General features: G+C 35.5%; 2 protein-coding genes and 1 long non-coding RNA gene across 3 annotated transcripts in view; 1 reads left to right on the top strand and 2 right to left on the bottom strand.

The window, feature by feature from the left end:
* Positions 1 to 375: 375 nt before the first annotated feature.
* Positions 376 to 2,559, bottom strand: LOC107062855 (uncharacterized). The gene is made up of 2 exons (XR_001474907.1): positions 2,317 to 2,559; positions 376 to 1,999 (listed from the first exon to the last, which is right to left on the bottom strand). It is a non-coding gene; the product is annotated as an uncharacterized lncRNA (long non-coding RNA).
* A 1,835-nt stretch (positions 2,560 to 4,394) lies between these two features.
* LOC102597674 (pyruvate kinase isozyme G, chloroplastic) lies at positions 4,395 to 12,619 on the top strand. The gene is made up of 12 exons (XM_006358512.2): positions 4,395 to 4,841; positions 5,873 to 6,124; positions 7,407 to 7,572; positions 8,009 to 8,143; positions 8,245 to 8,355; positions 8,496 to 8,584; positions 9,280 to 9,342; positions 10,423 to 10,598; positions 10,742 to 10,844; positions 11,034 to 11,182; positions 12,054 to 12,162; positions 12,277 to 12,619. Exons 1-12 carry the CDS (start codon positions 4,566 to 4,568, stop codon positions 12,388 to 12,390), a joined length of 1,743 nt encoding a protein of 580 aa, XP_006358574.1. The 5' UTR covers positions 4,395 to 4,565; the 3' UTR covers positions 12,391 to 12,619.
* A 476-nt stretch (positions 12,620 to 13,095) lies between these two features.
* Positions 13,096 to 18,576, bottom strand: part of LOC102588731 (protein NRT1/ PTR FAMILY 7.3-like) — a 7,298-nt gene continuing 1,817 nt past the window's right edge. Inside the window, exons 3-5 of the mRNA XM_006358570.2 lie at positions 14,849 to 15,066; positions 14,133 to 14,680; positions 13,096 to 14,048 (exon numbers count right to left, since the gene is read on the bottom strand). Of these exons, the coding sequence (XP_006358632.1) occupies positions 13,169 to 14,048; positions 14,133 to 14,680; positions 14,849 to 15,066 (1,646 nt within the window). The 3' untranslated portion in view covers positions 13,096 to 13,168. The remainder of the gene's footprint in view (positions 14,049 to 14,132; positions 14,681 to 14,848; positions 15,067 to 18,576) is intronic.

Here is an 18,576-nt window from a genome sequence, read left to right as displayed (position 1 = left end):
TTCGTTTTTGTCCTAATTTTTACAAGGGATCTTCATTTTTTTTAGAAACCGGAAAAATGAAAGATCATTTTCTTATATTCAAATTCAAATGGTAAGTAGACAAAAGATTTTATTTCTCCAAATTTTGTAACTCTTATGGTTACACAAATGTTATGACATATTTAAAACTACAAATCCCAAAGTTATTATTTTTCTTACAACTCTATTCGTGGTTAAATAAATTCCCATGAACTAAAACAGAAGGAGCACACATGTCCATCCCTATCATCAATCGTTATAAATATTTTTTATTTTATTTAACCTTTGGCTAAGATCTTTACATAAAATGCATAGAAATGTTGAACATGTTAATTTCAAAAGGAATTAAAATTTACATGAGAAAATGAAAGGATATTTGCATTATTCTCCTTAGATATTATTACAGAGGCGGAACAAATTATGTATATTTGTATATATACCTTGAAAAACGATCATATATTTCGTGTACTCGAAGAACATCTGAGACTAGCTACCATGGGAGGAATACCCGCTAGTTTTAGATTTGATAGACAATAGACATTACTTATTTCCAGCTTCAGATTCATCATCATCACTAACTTTTTGTTCCTGGAAGAAGAGATTGGTAGTCATTTCTTCTAACCGAGGTTGGTTATATAAGGACCCGTTAGTCATTTCTTCTCCTAGTTGTTCTCTTCCGTGATCACTTCTTCCATCAACGGACAACTTCATTTTTGTAGTTTCTCAGTTTACCACACTCGATTACTTCCAATATTTCAAGTTTGTTGATGTAGTCTATCGGAAGTTGGTGAGAGCATTAAGTAGTTATGCTATCATCCCCAACGAGATCTATCTGTTCCAGGCTCGGACAAATAGAAAAAAGGGGACAATATCTCATCCTATATCAAAGATAACATGAAGTGAAGAGCTATTTAAAATGCTCTTCCTTGTCATCAAGGCAAGCTACTCTCAAGTCTTCAAGTTTCAACGAACTCCTAGTTGAAGACAGACAAGTAAAGATATTGTATACTATCACAATGATTTACACGTAACCGTTGAGTTTGGGGAACATAATATTTTGTTGACGGTGGATCTTTAACAAATGTATTAGGGAATCACAACCATCTAGATGCAATTCTTTCAATTATTGAAATCCATCCAGTAGCAACTCAGGTGGCACATTCTTTGAGCCATTTCCGCTTGAAAGTAGACGTTCACTGTTTCTCTACAGGAGGCAGATCCAATCACCCAATGAGGTGGTCTCAATGACTGAGAGATCCATATTCCTTTCATAAGTATTCATTGGCAAAACACAGGGTAAACACACCTTGGTTTACTTTTAAAGCGTATCGTGTTAACTTGGAACAAAGGCCCAAGTTACTGTGAATCACATCTCCAAAACATCCGATTGATGTTGGTGTAGTCAATTATGATTAGAATTCCAATTCTACTTTCATAATACATAGTTCCTTCAATGAAACTAGTCTTGATAAGACCCTCCTGAAATTGTTGTTGCCTCATTCCAAAACTCTGACATATTAGATTGATCAATTTTCCTCATTCCAAATTTCTTAACATATTAGATTGGTCAATTTTCCTATCTTCTCTGCAACATAATTTTTGATGTTGAGAGTTTTTAAATGATAAGTTCACCAATAATCTTTTGAAACAATTGACATGTGACTGTATTGTTCGTAATAAGTTCTTTTTGAAAATTCTTCAAATTCTCAATGTGATTTAGCACAAAACATGCTTGCCACATATCAGATGATATAATGTTAGTGAAACTTCGACAACGATAACAAGAAACCATCTTTCAACTTCTAAGAGATGACCTATCTCGTCAAATATTACTATTTTAGTCGAACAAAGAACAAAGCAAAAAGAGGTACCTAGTTTCCTCACTTTCCAAAAATTCATAGCTTCTTGCTTATGAAATTTGTGATGAATTTAATGCTCGTGCAACCAGCCAAACCGTTGCATTACTTTGCAACATCTTTTGCTATGCGAGGAAGAGAATGATGATCAATTGAATTATCAGTTTTCTGCTAAAAAAGAATTCAAATTTGTTTTTCAGATAATGTTCCAACTTTAACGTACTCACAAATATTGCGGACAGACATAGTCAATGTGACTTTGCATCAATATTTGAGGTCGCTGCATTCGGAATTTCCTTCTGAATTTTTTTCAAATCTGATTTCTATGTAACTGTTAACACAGCAACATCATCAAACAACCTTCCTCGCTTTTCTTTCCTACTCCCTCCATACCACATATCTCAATAATACTAAAACTCCCATCTCTCAAAGATTCCATTACCTCTTCATCTTTAGCTCCAATTCCAACAGGTGGTGCAGAAGAGCTGAAATTAACATAATCCTTGCCTTCGGTTTGGAATTGAAGCACATTCACTGCAATTTTCTCAGCTCTTCTGCTCAGCAAGTAACTGTTAGATCTACAAAATTGCAGATCCATGCGGCGATATGAATTTGAGAAAACCCTAAAAGGGAGAAGAAAAAGGGGGAAAAGTTATCATTTCATAGTGTAATAAATTGGTGTGTACATCTGTGTATTGTAAAAGATTTCACTAGGCGTAGTCACATTTAAATAGAAATGAAAATATAATGGACCGGGCCTATTCTAATTTGGAATTGGATCAGCATCTGAAAAATGGGCCGACCGTTTGGATAATTTTGAAATGTAAAAACTGATTTGGTGCAATGGTCCAATGGTGTATATCTCAGGCCTTTTGCGAAAGCAATAAGTTATTCGGACTTGTTCTCAACCAAATCTGGCATGTGTTTGGAGTGGACTTACGATTTGGGGACATGAATCTTCATAAAATATTTATTTTTTAAAGTATGTACTCACAAACATAAAGCGATCGAGATGTGTAATTTGTCAATATGACGCCTTAGATTATTTCGATATCTTATTTATGTGCTACACTTTACTTATTTGATAAAATTATATAAAAATAAAAAATTATGAAACTTTTCATGTATATGAAAAACTATCACTTAAAAATTTTAAATTTTAAATTTAATATCAAATCATAATCTCATACCACAACCAACTTGAATTTCCTAAAATATATGGGAATCTATGCCAAACCTAGCGAGTCTGTTGAACAATGCTCCCCCACATTCATTGTCGTTATCCTACTTGTCATTGTCACATAGTTCTTATCGAACCACAAGATCTTAAATATCATAATATATGGTACTATTAAAAAACATATCAATTTGGGACCCACTCTTCAAGTACACATCTCGTTTACATCGATCTAGTAAACCTAACTATGTTTGTATCGATCTCATATTTGTTTAAAATCATTCTATACGAAGTAAATGTTACTCTCTTCATTTAAAAAAGAATGATCTACTTTGACTTAGAACGAAGTTTAAGAAAAGAAAGAAAACTTTTTAATCTAGTGATTCTAAATTAAAGTTATGTCAAATGTACTAAAATACCCTTCAATCTTGTGGTCTTAAACATGCCACGTAGAAAATTGAAATTAAAGTATTGTCAAAAAAGGAAAGAGGTCATTCTTTTTTAAGCAAACTAAAAAGAAAATTAGCCCATTATTTTTTAAACGGATTTGTTGAAGATTCACAATTAGATTAAGGGGAAAATAACAAATATACCCCCGAACTATCGTAAATGGTATGCAGACACCTTTCGTCATACTTTTGGGACATTGTGCCCATGCCCAGGGGCGGATCTATAGTGTGTCCAGGGGGGTCATCCGACCCCCCTCGGAAAAAAATTACACTATATATATAAGATCAATTTTTTTGTGTACGTGTATATATTTAAAATTGAACCCCCTGAGCATATGTCAAAGGAGTAGCTCAGTGGTTTATGGGGGTCAGGATTCAGCCTATGTGAGCTTTGGGTCACGGGTTCGATTCCAGGCAACAACATTTTTTTTATTTGAACCCCCTTGATAGAATTCCTGCCTCCGCCACTGCCCATGCCGTTAAAAAACTAGATCATATATGCCCTTGACTCTAACGGAAGACTAAATAGGCATAAGTGGCACAATCTTATCCGTCGATCCGATATTTAATAAATGTCGGATCGGTAGATAAAATTATAACACGTGTATGTTCGTTAGTATAAAGAGTATATATGCTCTAGTTTTTTACGATAAAGGCACCAATATCTCAAAAATATAACAGAGAGACGATAATTCAGAAATATATTTATCCTTTTTCTTTTAGATTAATGTGAAATATGAGTTTTATAAGTAGAAGTGAATTGAGAAAATGAACAAAATTGGACCATTTTCCCCATAATGAGGGGGGAGTGTGAAACAAACGTGCGGTGTGTATGGAAGAAGGGGTGGGGACGAGTAATACAGTTTAAGTAGGGCAGAGAAAAGTAGAAAATGAATCCTAGTCACAACTCTCTCTATTTACTCTGAGCCGCTTCTCTTTGGTATTCACGTCTCTTTCCCCTCATTTCACCACAAACAAACACAAAACACTTGCTCCATTTTTTTCTTCTTCTTCTTCTCGTGTCTTCGTAGCTATCAACTCTTCATCTCTTCTACTACTACTTTAATGGCGACATTGAATTTGCATACAGGAGGACTACACGCCGCATTGAAATCCGACGCGGCGGCTAAATCAGCCGCGTCGTTGGATCGGCTTTCATCGGCAAAGAACATCGGTGATTTGTTCTTCTCCGATTTACGTTTCCACCGGAAACGAGTGAACGGTTTGAGTCAAATCGTGGCTGTTAAATCACCTGACCATATTCGTGGTGCTAATAACAATGTTCATGCTAGTTATGATGATGATGATAACAGTAATTTCAATGTACCTCTTACGTCATCTGTAAGTCAATCCACTTTCCTTTTCGCAGTAATTGATGTTCAACCTTTTTAAAAGTTTGAATCTCGACATTTGCAACTGTGTTGCATAAATTGGAACGGAGTATATATTTATTGATGTATCTGCCTGTTTCTGTTTATTGATTTACCTGTTATTTCAGCTCCTTATTAAAGATTGAATAATGACCTGTGGTTTTTACGTTTTCATTTGTTAAAGTTTGAGTTTTGCATAGAGAAAGTGCAATTAAAAAGAGCTTATTTATGCATGAAGCGCTTCCCGGCTAGTGCAGGACAGGATCAGGGGTTCATCGGCCAAAAATTATATTATTTATATATGGTTAATTTTTTTATTTTTTTTTATATATATATAGCAGATGTCGAACTCTTTTAGGCTAGTTGTGGGTTTACTTTTTCAGATTTTGAACTTAGTGAAAATCCTGGTTCGCCTCCTATGCAATATTTATCTTGCAAGCCTCTTACTGTTGATTCAAGGCTTGCCGTCTGAACAAAGTGCATTAGATGCGGAAGTATATGAAATTTAATTGGCGAGAATGACATTTATTCTTGAGAAAATGCATCCCCTGTATATTATTCAAACTAAACGTTTAAGTAAATGGAAGGATGTGAATACATCTGGATTTTCTGGCAATTGATGCTTATTTTAGTAAGCTCTGTTAGCCATCTATTGCAAAGGCTTTTCATTCATTATCAGTGGTCCTATGTTTGTGATTTTTGGATATCCCAGAGAAGGGCGAGGAACATATGGTTACAAGAGCAAACAAATTCTAACCGCCTCTTTCTAGTAAAGAGTCGAATGCATCTGACGCTTTGCACATGCCTATTCAAAAGTTTTCACATTTAATAGATGTTTTGTATTTTGAGCAAACAGAAACTTATATTGATGTATTGTTTTTCGTTATCAAAATTCTCCCTTTTAGCCATTTGTTTCCTGTAAACAGCACATATTTTGAACATTCTAATGAGTCTTTTTTCTTAAAAGCAACTTATGGTAATTTTCTCCCTTCTGTGGTTCAGTCCAGTCCTTACAGTCTGGGAAAGGAAAGTGTGTATCTGAACTCTCCAAGAAAAACCAAGATAGTTTGCACAATTGGTCCCTCTACAAGCTCAAAGGAGATGATCTGGAAATTGGCAGAAGCTGGAATGAACGTGGCACGTATGAATATGTCACACGGAGACCATGCATCACATCAGAAAACAATTGACCTTGTTAAAGAATACAATGCTCAATTTGAGAACAAGGTTATAGCAATAATGTTGGACACTAAGGTAATGCTTATTATTAGCTCCCTAGTTGCAAATATTAGTGTTTGTCTAAAATATGATCACATAGTTTTATGCACCCGATGTGTGACCTAGTGGTCAATTAAGTGGGTGTAAGCCTTGAAAACCAGGGTTTAAATCTAAGCAGACATAAGAAAACTAGGTGATTTTTCTCATCTGTATAAGCTTTGATAGGCTGTGTTGGTGGGAAGTAACAGGCATCCGGCGGAAAAAGCGAGGTGCACACAAGTTGGCCCGTACATCAATGTTATAAAGAAAACAAAATCAATATAGCATATGCCTTAATATTTTTTCGATTAGAGTGGGTTATTTGAGTCTAGCAAATTTTTTGGGATTCAGTTGTCCTGCTTTTTACCACAGCTGGGAGTGTCAATATCATAAGCAAATACATGTAGCTTTGGTGGCTTTTGAACCCATTGAGATGACCTAAGAATTTCACTATTTCGATTTTGCTAATCCTTGGAAACAACGTGAGAAGGGTTGGGGTGGTGGTGGTAGTAAAGTAATCTAGGTGAATAGACAAACCATCCTTTTCATATTATCAAACAAAGACTTGTGCTCCTTCCTCTTATAAACTAAACTTTAGGGCGACTAGATGGTAAAAACTGCTTTTCAAGTGATCAGTTTGGCATGTCGAGGATTGATGGACAAGGTTACTGATTTCCTTAGTATTCTTTTTGTGTTTTACCAAAGTAAACAGAGTGAACACTGAAAATCCTGTCCAATTCCTGTTCTTGTGGCTACCACTTATCACTAGCATCATCAAGAAATAGACTTGTAAGTTTGGGTATCTGGGACTTAAAAGCTGTTATACTGTTCATTTTGTTTTGGATTCACAAGTTCGCAAATGGGTGAGTCAATTTAGTTTGTTTTTTTTCAACTGATATGAAGGTCTTGTTGGAACTGAGCTATCGACTAAAAGAAATGAAAATTGAGATCCATCTTCTGTTGCTAGATTGTCATCTTCAGTTGTAAAGAATTGCTAATGTCACATGTTGTTCTATAGACAAGTTAATACATTTTGGATATTTATCCAGTTGCCAATTACAATGTGCATAACCATGTCTTCTTTGTCATGCTTGACCTTTGTTCTATTATGAAGACTGTGAAACCTGTCATGGTAGTCTTCCACTTCCCAAATGCGATAGTTAAAGTAACTTGCTTATTTAGTGTTTTAAGATGAGATATACGTTATAGGACAATTATACACTATGCTAACGAGCCCCTTCCTGTCATATTCTTATGTTGCCTATGATATATCTTGTAGGGACCTGAGGTGAGAAGTGGAGATGTGCCACAACCCATACTCCTTAAGGAGGGTCAAGAATTCAACTTTACCATTAAAAGAGGAGTCATCACAGAAGACACTGTTAGTGTAAATTATGACGATTTCATAAATGATGTGGAGTTGGGTGACACACTACTCGTTGACGGTAATTGAATTTCTACTAATTCATTTTTTCTTGATAAACACTATTTCCTTAGCTGAAACATTGCTATAGCACAAACCATGTTTTTAAAAGACAAATCTGGGACTTGCTTCGGTGCGAGAGGACTTAAAAAAAGGCCTTTGGTTGAACGTGAGAGGCACTTGTCTTGTCTAACAGTTCCTGTGAAATTCTGGAATTGTATTATGTAATTAAGTTTTTCTTAGTTTATTAACTAATTGCAGCACACAAAACTGGAATTGTGAATTGTTCTTGCAAAGATTAAATATCATTTTGTGATTGTTTTGGAATGGGGTTGCATCTCAAGCAAATAAATCAATAATGAGTAGAGTGCTCTTTGGATCCAGATTTTCTATTTTTGTCTCTTGGGAAAAAAACCTTTTTGTCCCGTAATCTCAATTACCTACTCTTGTTCATTCAGGTGGGATGATGTCATTAGTTGTGAAGTCAAAAACCAGCGATGTAGTGAAATGTGAAGTTATTGATGGGGGAGAACTGAAATCAAGACGGCATCTAAACGTAAGAGGAAAAAGTGCCACCCTACCTTCAATAACAGGTTTGTTCAATTTCTGGAACCCAACCTCCCTACAATATTTTACTTACTAATTTTTTACTAAGACCACACTTTAGCTTGATCTTTTTTTGTAACTTATACAGAGAAAGATTGGGATGATATTAAGTTTGGCGTGGACAATCAAGTTGACTTCTATGCTGTTTCCTTTGTGAAGGATGCAAAGGTGGTCCATGAATTGAAAGATTACCTTAAAAGTAAAGTTTCTACTACCTATTATGTTTTTTTTGGGATAAGGATCTCCTACCTATTATTTGTAGGGATGTAACCTTGTCAAAGGCTTTCATAGTTGCATTCCTTCTTCTTTTTTTCTGAACTTGGAAGAGCTACTTTGCAGGTTGTAATGCAGATATTCATGTTATTGTAAAGATTGAAAGTGCAGACTCCATCCCAAATCTCCACTCGATCTTAACTGCATCTGATGGGGTTAGTTCAGTGTGTTTAAAATGTTGCCTATTTAATTAACTTCAGTACTCATGCTATTTTTCCTATGTCAGTGTGTGACTGAGCGTGTTGGGTAAGGCTCCGTAACGAAAATGATATCAGTATTATTATTGTCTTGCTTCTATTTATTGAGTGAAGGATGATGCAGTGTAAATCTAAGTTGCTCGGACTCTCCAAAAATGTTGCCGCACCCATGTCGGATCCTTTAAAAATACACTATTTTTGGAGGATCTAACACGCACCCGTCAACATTTTTGAAGAGTCCGAGCAACATAGGTGAAAATGTTGGTGCAAAATAAAATGGATTTGATCTCTAATTTGCGTTTCTTATTTCTTGGTATATGTTTGTTGGAAGTATTTCTGGCTGCAGTAGAAATTATTAATAGAAGTAGGAAATTTTGCTGTAGAAATATAGTTGCATCTTATGAAGAAGGGCTGGTCAATCTTGTGTAGTTCTAGTTGCTTTCCCAGAACTCTGATTGTATTAATGGGTGGTGTCTCAAAGCTTTTGATTGACAATTCTACTGGCGAAGTTAGTTGTTTTATTTAGCAGATCAAAATGCCAATCTAAGCCAAGTTAATCGTGCTACATCGATTTGATCTTCTAAATGACCACAGCAATTATTTTAACATCTTTTTGGACATCTTTCTAAGTTATGTTATGCAACTGTTGATAGGCAATGGTGGCCCGTGGTGATCTTGGAGCTGAGCTTCCAATCGAGGAAGTCCCACTGCTGCAGGTAATCTCAATGCCGATGCATACAGCTTCATTTCATGAGCCTTTAATAGGTGTTATCAAGTGCGGAGATGGTTAGATCTTTATAATACCATCTCTTGCTAAAGAAGACTTATGTTCCATCACGAATCACATCATCTTGGTTAAATCTGTGCTCTTTGGTCAATATGGTGAACAAAATATAACAAAATCATAGAAGGGAGGCGAGTAATCGTTGAATATATTTATGTGGTATTACTGTTGATTTTTCACAAAAGTTTTTGTTGTTATAATCCCATCGCAAGTTAACCAGAATGTTTAAAATATCAGTAGGCTTACAATTATAAATATTTCCGTGGTGAAGTCTGAACAAGAATGTTTTATAATATCACTCAATTGCATAGATTTGGAATCAAATGCTCCTAGTAGTTCGGGAGGAGAAACGTAGCACTGATGCATATGAAAAATCTGTATGTTAGTCGACCTACTAAGCTTGGAGTTTCCTGTTACCTTTGAACTATTTCTCCGTGTCAGTTTGTCTGCCTGTCTTTCCAATATACACAGCTGTGGTGCCCATCAAAACAAACCTGTCCTGTTCATTCAGCCTTTTAACCCCCTGGTACCTCTGCAGCAATAAAACCCCATTGCAATTATAGGAGAATTATTGTTCTTCAATATTCTTTTCTCTTCTTTCATTCAGCATGGTTTACTTTCAAACTACATTTACACCTCTTTTCTGAACTGAATGTTGTGTGGTATTATCATACTCTTGTCAAAGATTAGTTACTTATTGTGATTTTTTGTCGCAAGGAAATGATTGTTGTTATTCCTGATGTAAATTGGAATAAACCAACAGGGAAACGTTCACTAGTTTAGGAGGCCAAAGTTTCTATCTATTAACATAATCAATTTGATTCTCTTAATTAACACTATAAAAGTAAGTGCTATAATTACTGAAACAGGATTGACCACTGAACTGCATTCATTCTGGCCACCGGCGTCAATGATCTTTTCTCTTGGAGAAATTCCTTCACCCCCTTACCCTTTGGTATCTTACTTTAGGAACTTAGTCAGAACTGAGAAATGCTATTACATGTATCCACAGGAAGACATTATTAGAAGGTGTCGGAGCATGCAAAAACCTGTTATAGTAGCCACAAACATGCTTGAAAGCATGATAGATCACCCAACCCCAACCAGGGCAGAAGTCTCAGACATTTCTATTGCAGTACGTGAAGGTGCTGATGCTGTAATGCTTTCAGGGGAAACCGCTCATGGGAAGTAAGTATTGTTCTAGACACAAACTATTTCAATTAGAATCCTCTTTTATTTTGTGTTTTTTTGTTTGTTATATTGTGTGTTATTTAGTAACCTGGAATAGTTGATTTGTAAATAATGAACCATCTATTTCCACAAATGCATAGGTACCCGTTGAAGGCAGTTCACGTGATGCATGTTGTTGCATTAAGGACTGAGTCAAGCCTACAAAACAGTACTAGTTCTCCAAGTCAATCTGTCGCCCATAAGGTATATGTGGTGTATGGATTATATGTATTGTAGTTTGTTAACTTCACTTTTCAATTACCCTTCTCTCAATAAGAGTTATATATATTATTGGATCTTTATCTTTTTTTATTTCCCATATTATCCAACCAGGAAATTACGTTCAACTTTTATTGTTACGCGAAATGCTCATCTGTTTGATATATTTTGCAGGGCCATATGGGTGAAATGTTTGCCTTCCACTCTTCCACAATGGCTGATACCCTTAGCACTCCCCTCATTGTCTTCACAAGAACTGGGTCCATGGCAATAATTTTAAGTCATAATCGGCCTTCATCAACAATATTTGCTTTCACGAACAAGTAAGTAAATTAATATTTTGGGTCATGGCTTAGTCTTTCTCTAGTCACAATTAGTCTTTAGGGACTTCGCTTGACCTGCTCCATTGCTGAGCTATTTTCTCTGTGTTTTTTTTTTTTTTTTTTTTTTTTGATAACCGAGAAATCTGTCTGTGACCCGCCCTTTGGACCAATCACAGCCTTCTAAACTCGGTGGATAATGGGCCCGCCCCTCTTCCCTTCTCCACTTAAATACCGGGCTTCGCTTTGCATGGTGTGGGGCTTGAACCTGCGACCCAAGCCACAAATCCTCCACCTTTTGCCACTTGAGCTAGGCCTTGGGGGCCTATTTTCTCTGTGTTTTAAAGTGAAGTGTTGAGTTCTTTAACGCTATATGAAGAATAATGTTGCCAAATGGGCAGGTTGAACTGAATTTGAGCGGGTCAAAATGGGCTGAGTTAATAAGTGGGCCAATAACCCGCCCAAAAGTTATATGGGCAGAAATGGGTTGGGTTAAAATGAATTAGAAAGTATATCATAACCCAAACCCCAATTCTTACTAAGTTTTAGTTTCTTTTATAATTTTTTAGTACCTAATAAAACTATTCTTTTTCTTTATTATGTTTATATATAAAATATATCAAATAAAAAAAAATGACTTTTTGAAAATATTTTGACAAGATTTCTCATGGGTAAGTTTGATCTACATATCAATCCAAATTTATTGATTGGCTAAAATGGGCTGAGCTTAATAAATGGACGGGTCATGTTTTCATGGGCTAATGTTGCCACCTCTAGCAAGTGGCCTCTCCATGTCTCTCTATTTATCAATCTATCAAGATGTGTTTACGGATGTATTTATTGACATAGGACATGAATCTATCTTTTGTGCCAGTGAAAGGGTGAAGCAGCGTCTTGCTCTGTTTCATGGTGTCGTCCCTATATATATGGAGTTTTCAGAAGATGCAGAGGAGACCTTTTCCCGAGCTATCAAGCTTTTAGTGGTTAGTGATGTTCTCCTGTCTTTTTAATGTGTTTTTGCCTCGGCATTTCTTGTTTGAGATTGAGGATACTCCATGCAAAACACAGCTAATTCTTTTGTTTCGTGTATCCTGTAGAACAAAAGCTCGGTGAAGGATGGGCAATATGTCACTCTTGTCCAAAGTGGAGCACAACCTATCTGGCGTAGGCATTCTACTCACCACATACAAGTCCGTAAGGTCCAAAGTTGATATGCGTATTCTTTGGTCGAATCATGTTGAGTGGTAGACATCTAGGATACAGTTTCTTATATACAGTTCCGCATTTGATGAAATTGGAGAAATCTTCTTAAAAAGTTACAATTTCGAGATACACATGTATCTGTTTTGGCATTGTTTGTATCAGTTTTGTATGAACTTTCTATCAAATCTGAGAATGGAAGCTTAAGATTTGATAACTTTGTTTAGCATCATTTTAAAATTTATCATTGCCACAATTCCATTTGGATATGTCATGGTGTATCAGAAATCAGAAAACAATTACTATATCACGATCACGGGTAAAGCAAAACAATGCCAAAATACAATCCCCGTGTGGAATTTCACCGGGTATGTTGTTGTTGATGACAGGCAAAGCAAAACAGAACTATTTAAAGGTTTTTGGAAACAGCTTCCTCTGTGCATGGGTCTATTCCCATTCCAGAAGCTGCATTCTCTTGATGGTAAGGTAAGGAATTTTGGGGGGGGGGGGGGGGGGGGGGGGGGGGGGGGGGGGGGGGGGGGGGGGGGGGGGGGGGGGTGAGTTCGTATATAAAGATATGAGTTTCCAGGTGAATATCGAAATAGAATCCCCAAAAACCAGGGTTGAAGTATTAGACTTGTTCTGCTTCGATAGAGGCACTGTAACCATAAGTAGAATAACGATAACTTGTATTAAAAAGTAAATTTGTACAAAAGTTGAGGAGATATAGTTCATCCTCTTATTTATTTATTGTGACAGATATGCCTAAAAAAGTATGAGAAAGTTACATTAAACTTCACATTTATCTTCTTCCTTTACTTGTTGAATCATTTCACCACCATGCTTTATACCCTTATACCACTTGGCACAGGCTATGAAAGCAACTAAATCTAAGATTGTCAAGCCAGCTAAAAGAAAGTAAAACCTGTCTAAGTGACCTTCATTGAGGTTACCTGGGATCCATCCAGACATGTTATCAGTTGTAGAAATTTTCATCACAACACTCACGAGTAAGCTACTCACGTAGTTTCCTAGTGATATCGATGTCATACACAATGCACTTCCGAAGCTCTTGAGACCATCCGGTGCTTGCTCGTTGAAAAACTCCAGTTGTCCTACGTACATGAACACTTCTGAAGCTCCTATCAAAGAGTATTGAGGAACCTGCCAAAAGATACTCAGAGAGCTTGAGCCTTCACAATGTGTACACTCTTTTTTCGCGTACTTGAGCCTGTAGCACTCCACAATTGCTGCTGAAAGCATCGCCATCACAGCTATGACTAGTCCGATACCCATTCGTTGAAGTTGAGTTATCCCTTGACCCTCTCCCTTGATCTTTTTAATGTTTTTGACTATAGGATCAAGGATTCGACGATACAGGAATATGAAAACTGCTACACTCATGATGTCGAAGGTAGACATACTAGCAGCAGGAATCCTGAAGTTTCCGATGGTAGTTTTCATGGCGTCTCCTTGCTCAACAAAGATTGACGCCATTTGAGTAAACACTACTGAGTAAACTATAGTACATAGCCAAATTGGCAACAGCCTCAAAATGCACTTAACCTCTTCAACTTGTGAAACAGGGCAGAGGCGCCATTGGTTGCGATTACTCTGCTTCTCGTTGTCCTGTTCTTTGGATGTGATCAGGGCCGCTCTATCCAAGAATCTACGTTTAAAACAACTTTTTATTAGAACGGGTTAAATACAGTACAGACATAAGTTCTTTGAACATTAGTGTTTTGTTACTCACCTGAAACCATGAGTATGTAGCATTTTTCTACTGCTCTCATCATCGCCTTCATATAACTCGTCTTCATTCTCTCGCGTCTCTACACTCCATTTCTTCGATGCAGCAACTATAACCTGAGAAAACCTGATTATAGGATTGCCACTAGACCTGAAATGTCTATACTTCGCGGTGCCTCCAAGAAAGAGAACCAATCCAGCAAAGGCAGACGCAGCAGACGCCCAGAAACCAAGAGCCCACTTGCCTTCATCCTCAAAGTAGTCTAAAACAGTGTTAGAGAAAAGCGAACCAAGGTTCAAGGCTAGGTAGAAGTAGCTGAAGAAGGCTAGTTTCGATTGTTTCTCCCTAGGATCACGTGCATCGAACTGATCAGCTCCAAAGGTAGCAATGTTAGGTTGGTAGCCTCCGTATCCGAGAGCAATCATGTACACAGAGACATAGAATAGACTGATCTCCATGTTTGAATGCACTCCACATAGAGTTTCTCGTTCCCCACAACCTTCCGGTTTGAGTAAGTAACGTTGTGTCGTCAGTGATAATAGTACTAATCCCTGTTAACAAGTTATAATCATTGCATTAATTACTAGTTACTTCCAAGAATTCAAGATCATTGAATTTGCATATGATGTTGTGCAACGAATCACTACTAATACAACAACATATCCAGTGTAATTCCACAAGTGGGGTCCAAGTAGCATGCCAAGTAAATGGATACTTACAGTTACATAGATGACTTGAAAAATGGCACAACTTTTGAATCTTCCCCAGTAAGAGTCACTAAGAAACGCGCCAAGAAGAGAGAAAATGTAGACAGTCCCCGTCCATATGCTCACATTATTCGCAGCTTCAGCATTGTTTTGTTGCAGCACTCTTGTTAGGAACAACACCAAATTCACCCCAACACCAAAAAACGCGAGAGTAGCTAAACCTTGATTCACTGGATATAAATCGAATTTAGAAAGTTAGGTGATCCTTTTATTGTTCAATTGATTAAGAAAAGGGCGTTCGTTCAAGAGATAGTTGAATCAATCAATCAAGGTTAAGACATAATCGTCTATGAGATAGTTGAATTAGTACATTTTGTCACGTGGATGTTACGTTCCCCAAAATAGTGGGATTTAGCATGGTTATAACTAGGTAAATCAATCGATCAAGCCCGAGACACAGTTTGGGGAATGTAACATCCACACGATTAAGCATGGTTAACTAGGTAAATCGATCGATCAAGACTGAGACACACTTGTGAAAATGTGGAGAACTTTCAACTTTACCCTCTCAAGTAAGATAAACCACAAATTGTGGCAAACTATTTAATATAGTACTAGGTTTGAATATGATAATTAGGTAGTAACAACAAATATTTCATTTATCTCTTCCAATCAATTTCTTGTCAATATATAGGCTTTACTTTCTTAGATTAGTAGTTAATATTAGTGATAATTGTACACCTAAAAAAGTAGTTAACCATGACATTGACATGGTAGTGATATTCCTACCACATTTAAATCACTCACTTGTGGAAAGAAATAAAAGGGGCTACCTCCCTCTGTCCAATTTTACTTATCCAGTATTGACTTGACACCTCTCTCAAGAAACATAAAATTGAATAACAATTTTACTATATCACTATTTGAATATAATAACTACAAATATTTTTTGGGAAATGTCTATATTTAGTAACAAGGGTTAAATTAGGAGCTAAGTGATAAATTACATCTTGATTTTTCAAGGATATCCATTTTTATGAACTAAGTGATAAATTATAATATTTCAATCTAAACAAGTAAAAGTGGACATCCATTTTTAGTATATTTGACAAGTAAAAGTGGACCAAAGAAGTAATATTTTGCTTCCTCTTTTATTTTTCCCCTTTTAAATCAATTTAAGTACATAAGCAAGCACTCAAATGTCAATACTTGCCAACACTATGCTCTAATGCCAACTTGGCAACATGATATGCCTTAATGTCAAAATATGCCAACACTATGCCCTTTTTGCGAATTTTGGGGCGTGCAGAGTACTCTAATCATTAATTATTTTCAAGTACTCCTAATTAGGGGTGTACATGATCTTGGTTCGGGTTTTTCAAATATCAAACCAAACCATTTGTGTCGGATTTTTAAATTTATAAACCAAACCAAACCAATTAAACTCGGATTTTTCAACCTCAGGTTTTTTCGGATTTTTTCGGGGTTTTCCGATAAAGTATTTATACAAACATATAATTTACTTGAAATATTTCTTTAGTCCTATCAAAATACAACTATCTAAGGTGTTTCTTAAGAAAATAACACAAAATATGATATGAGTAATGACACTAAAATAATCAACAAAAAATAATAATAATAATAAAATCGCGTAAAACAAATATTGCAAATTAACAAGTCATAAAGAAAATGATCATAATTTAAAAGTACGAAATCATGTTAAAATAAGTTTAATAAGTATTAGTTACATGACTAAATAATTAAAGGAAATTAAAATTAGATTATGTATTTGAATTGTCTAAACCAATGTAAAATCAAAGAACAAATATTCAATATTATTGTCATTCTTAGTGTTGAATTGATTTTCTTTTTGTCATTAGTATTAATTTGATTTTGATTTAAAGCTTTATTATAATTACCAACATCTGTGGACTATAATCTTTATTAAACCATTTAGAATTCTAAGTTTTAAACTTGAAATAATATATTAAAAGATAAAAACTATGAAAAAGTATAAGAAATATTTAAAAATTATATCAAAGTAAATATTTTTATGTATAAAATAACATTTTAAAATTATATATATTATGTCGGGTTTGGCTTGGTCTCGGATTGGTTTTTTTAGTTAAACCAAATCAACCCAAATATAGTCGGGTTTTTTTTTTTCAATACCAAACCAAGTCAAACCAACCACTAGTTGGGTTTTCTTTCTCGGTTTAACTCGATTTGTGGTTTGATTTGATTTTCGGCTCAATTTTATACACCCCTACTCCTAATTATTAAGACATGCCGAGTGACTTTTCTGTGTTGAATATAAACCACTTTCCATACTCTATTCATCGAAACTTTTTCCTTATTCCCCACTAGTAGAATGACCAATCAAGGCAGTTAAGGATGACAAACTCCGTTTTGTTATGGGTAATTCCTCCTTCATTTGAAGTAGGGAAACTGGAAGCAGACAAAGTTAGAACTCTCTTTGTTAGGCGTATATCGCCCAATAGTATTAATAAATATTATAATCAATCCCTACCCTCCTTCCCGTATACTAGCAGTAGCCATGCCCTGCCACTCTCTTGTAGTGATGCATACTAAGTTATAATATATTACTATCCTTTCGTACCAAAAAAAATAATCAGAGCATGTAAAATTCTCCATTCCGAACTTGTCACTACACTCTCAATAAAAGGCAATGTATATAAGACCAATGACTTATCACAAAACATGATACAATATTTACTGATACATACTTATACCGTTAATACGTCATCTTTCTATGTACTAAACGCCAATTATAAGAACACTTCTATTTGTTGATACGCTTTTCGACGTTTAATACGCTATCCTTATATGTACTAGTTCAATAACCAAATAAAAGAAGTTACAATGATGAACACCGATATTCATTAATACGCTTTTCAGTTTTTAACACGCCATCCTTCTACGTACTAGTCCAACAACCAATGAGAAAATGTTATAAGAACACCGATATTCATTATTGATACACCTTTCAGTTTTAACACCTCATCCTTCCACGTACTAATCCAACAACCAATCAGAAAATGGTATAAAAACACTTCATGTTCATTGATACACGTTTCAATATTTAATACGCCATCCTTCTACGTACTAGTCCAACAACCAATCAAAAAACCCGTATATGGACACTAATATTCATTGATACTTTCAATTTTTAATATGCCATCATTCTAGTAGGCCAATAATTAATGCATATAGATCAAATAGGATCCAAACCCTATATATCGATGCATACATGTTTTCCGATCCTCATGCAACTTACATAGTTATAGCATGTTTATCGCTAATAATTAAGTTTAATTTAGTACTCATATAAACTTATAATCATCCTACATCCTTAAATAATCATGTTTCTAGTAATTATGAAAGACAAATTATATTTCAGAAAAAAAATTAATTATAAAATGAAACACAATAAAAAAGAAAATAAGGATAAGCAAAAATTCCAGATCAATTATGGGGTCCACCAAGAACATTTTTTTTCATTATATTACGTGGCACCCATATTTGTATGAATATGTATTTTGTATTACTGCATGCTTTTAATTTGTCACCACCCCCATCCCCTTACCCCATCCCCCACCTCTTCCACTTTTGTCTCTTGTTTTTTTCTACTGAATTTATGCTATTACTGCCAAAAAAATCCTATCACAAAGTACATACCTTCTCTGAACTCTCAACCTCCCCCCCTCCCAAAAGTTTTA

The sequence above is a fragment of the Solanum tuberosum genome, unplaced genomic scaffold, assembly GCF_000226075.1.
Source record: "Solanum tuberosum cultivar DM 1-3 516 R44 unplaced genomic scaffold, SolTub_3.0 scf00274, whole genome shotgun sequence".
Lineage (NCBI taxonomy): Eukaryota > Viridiplantae > Streptophyta > Magnoliopsida > Solanales > Solanaceae > Solanum > Solanum tuberosum.
This window is presented reverse-complemented; position numbering and strand designations above follow the sequence as displayed.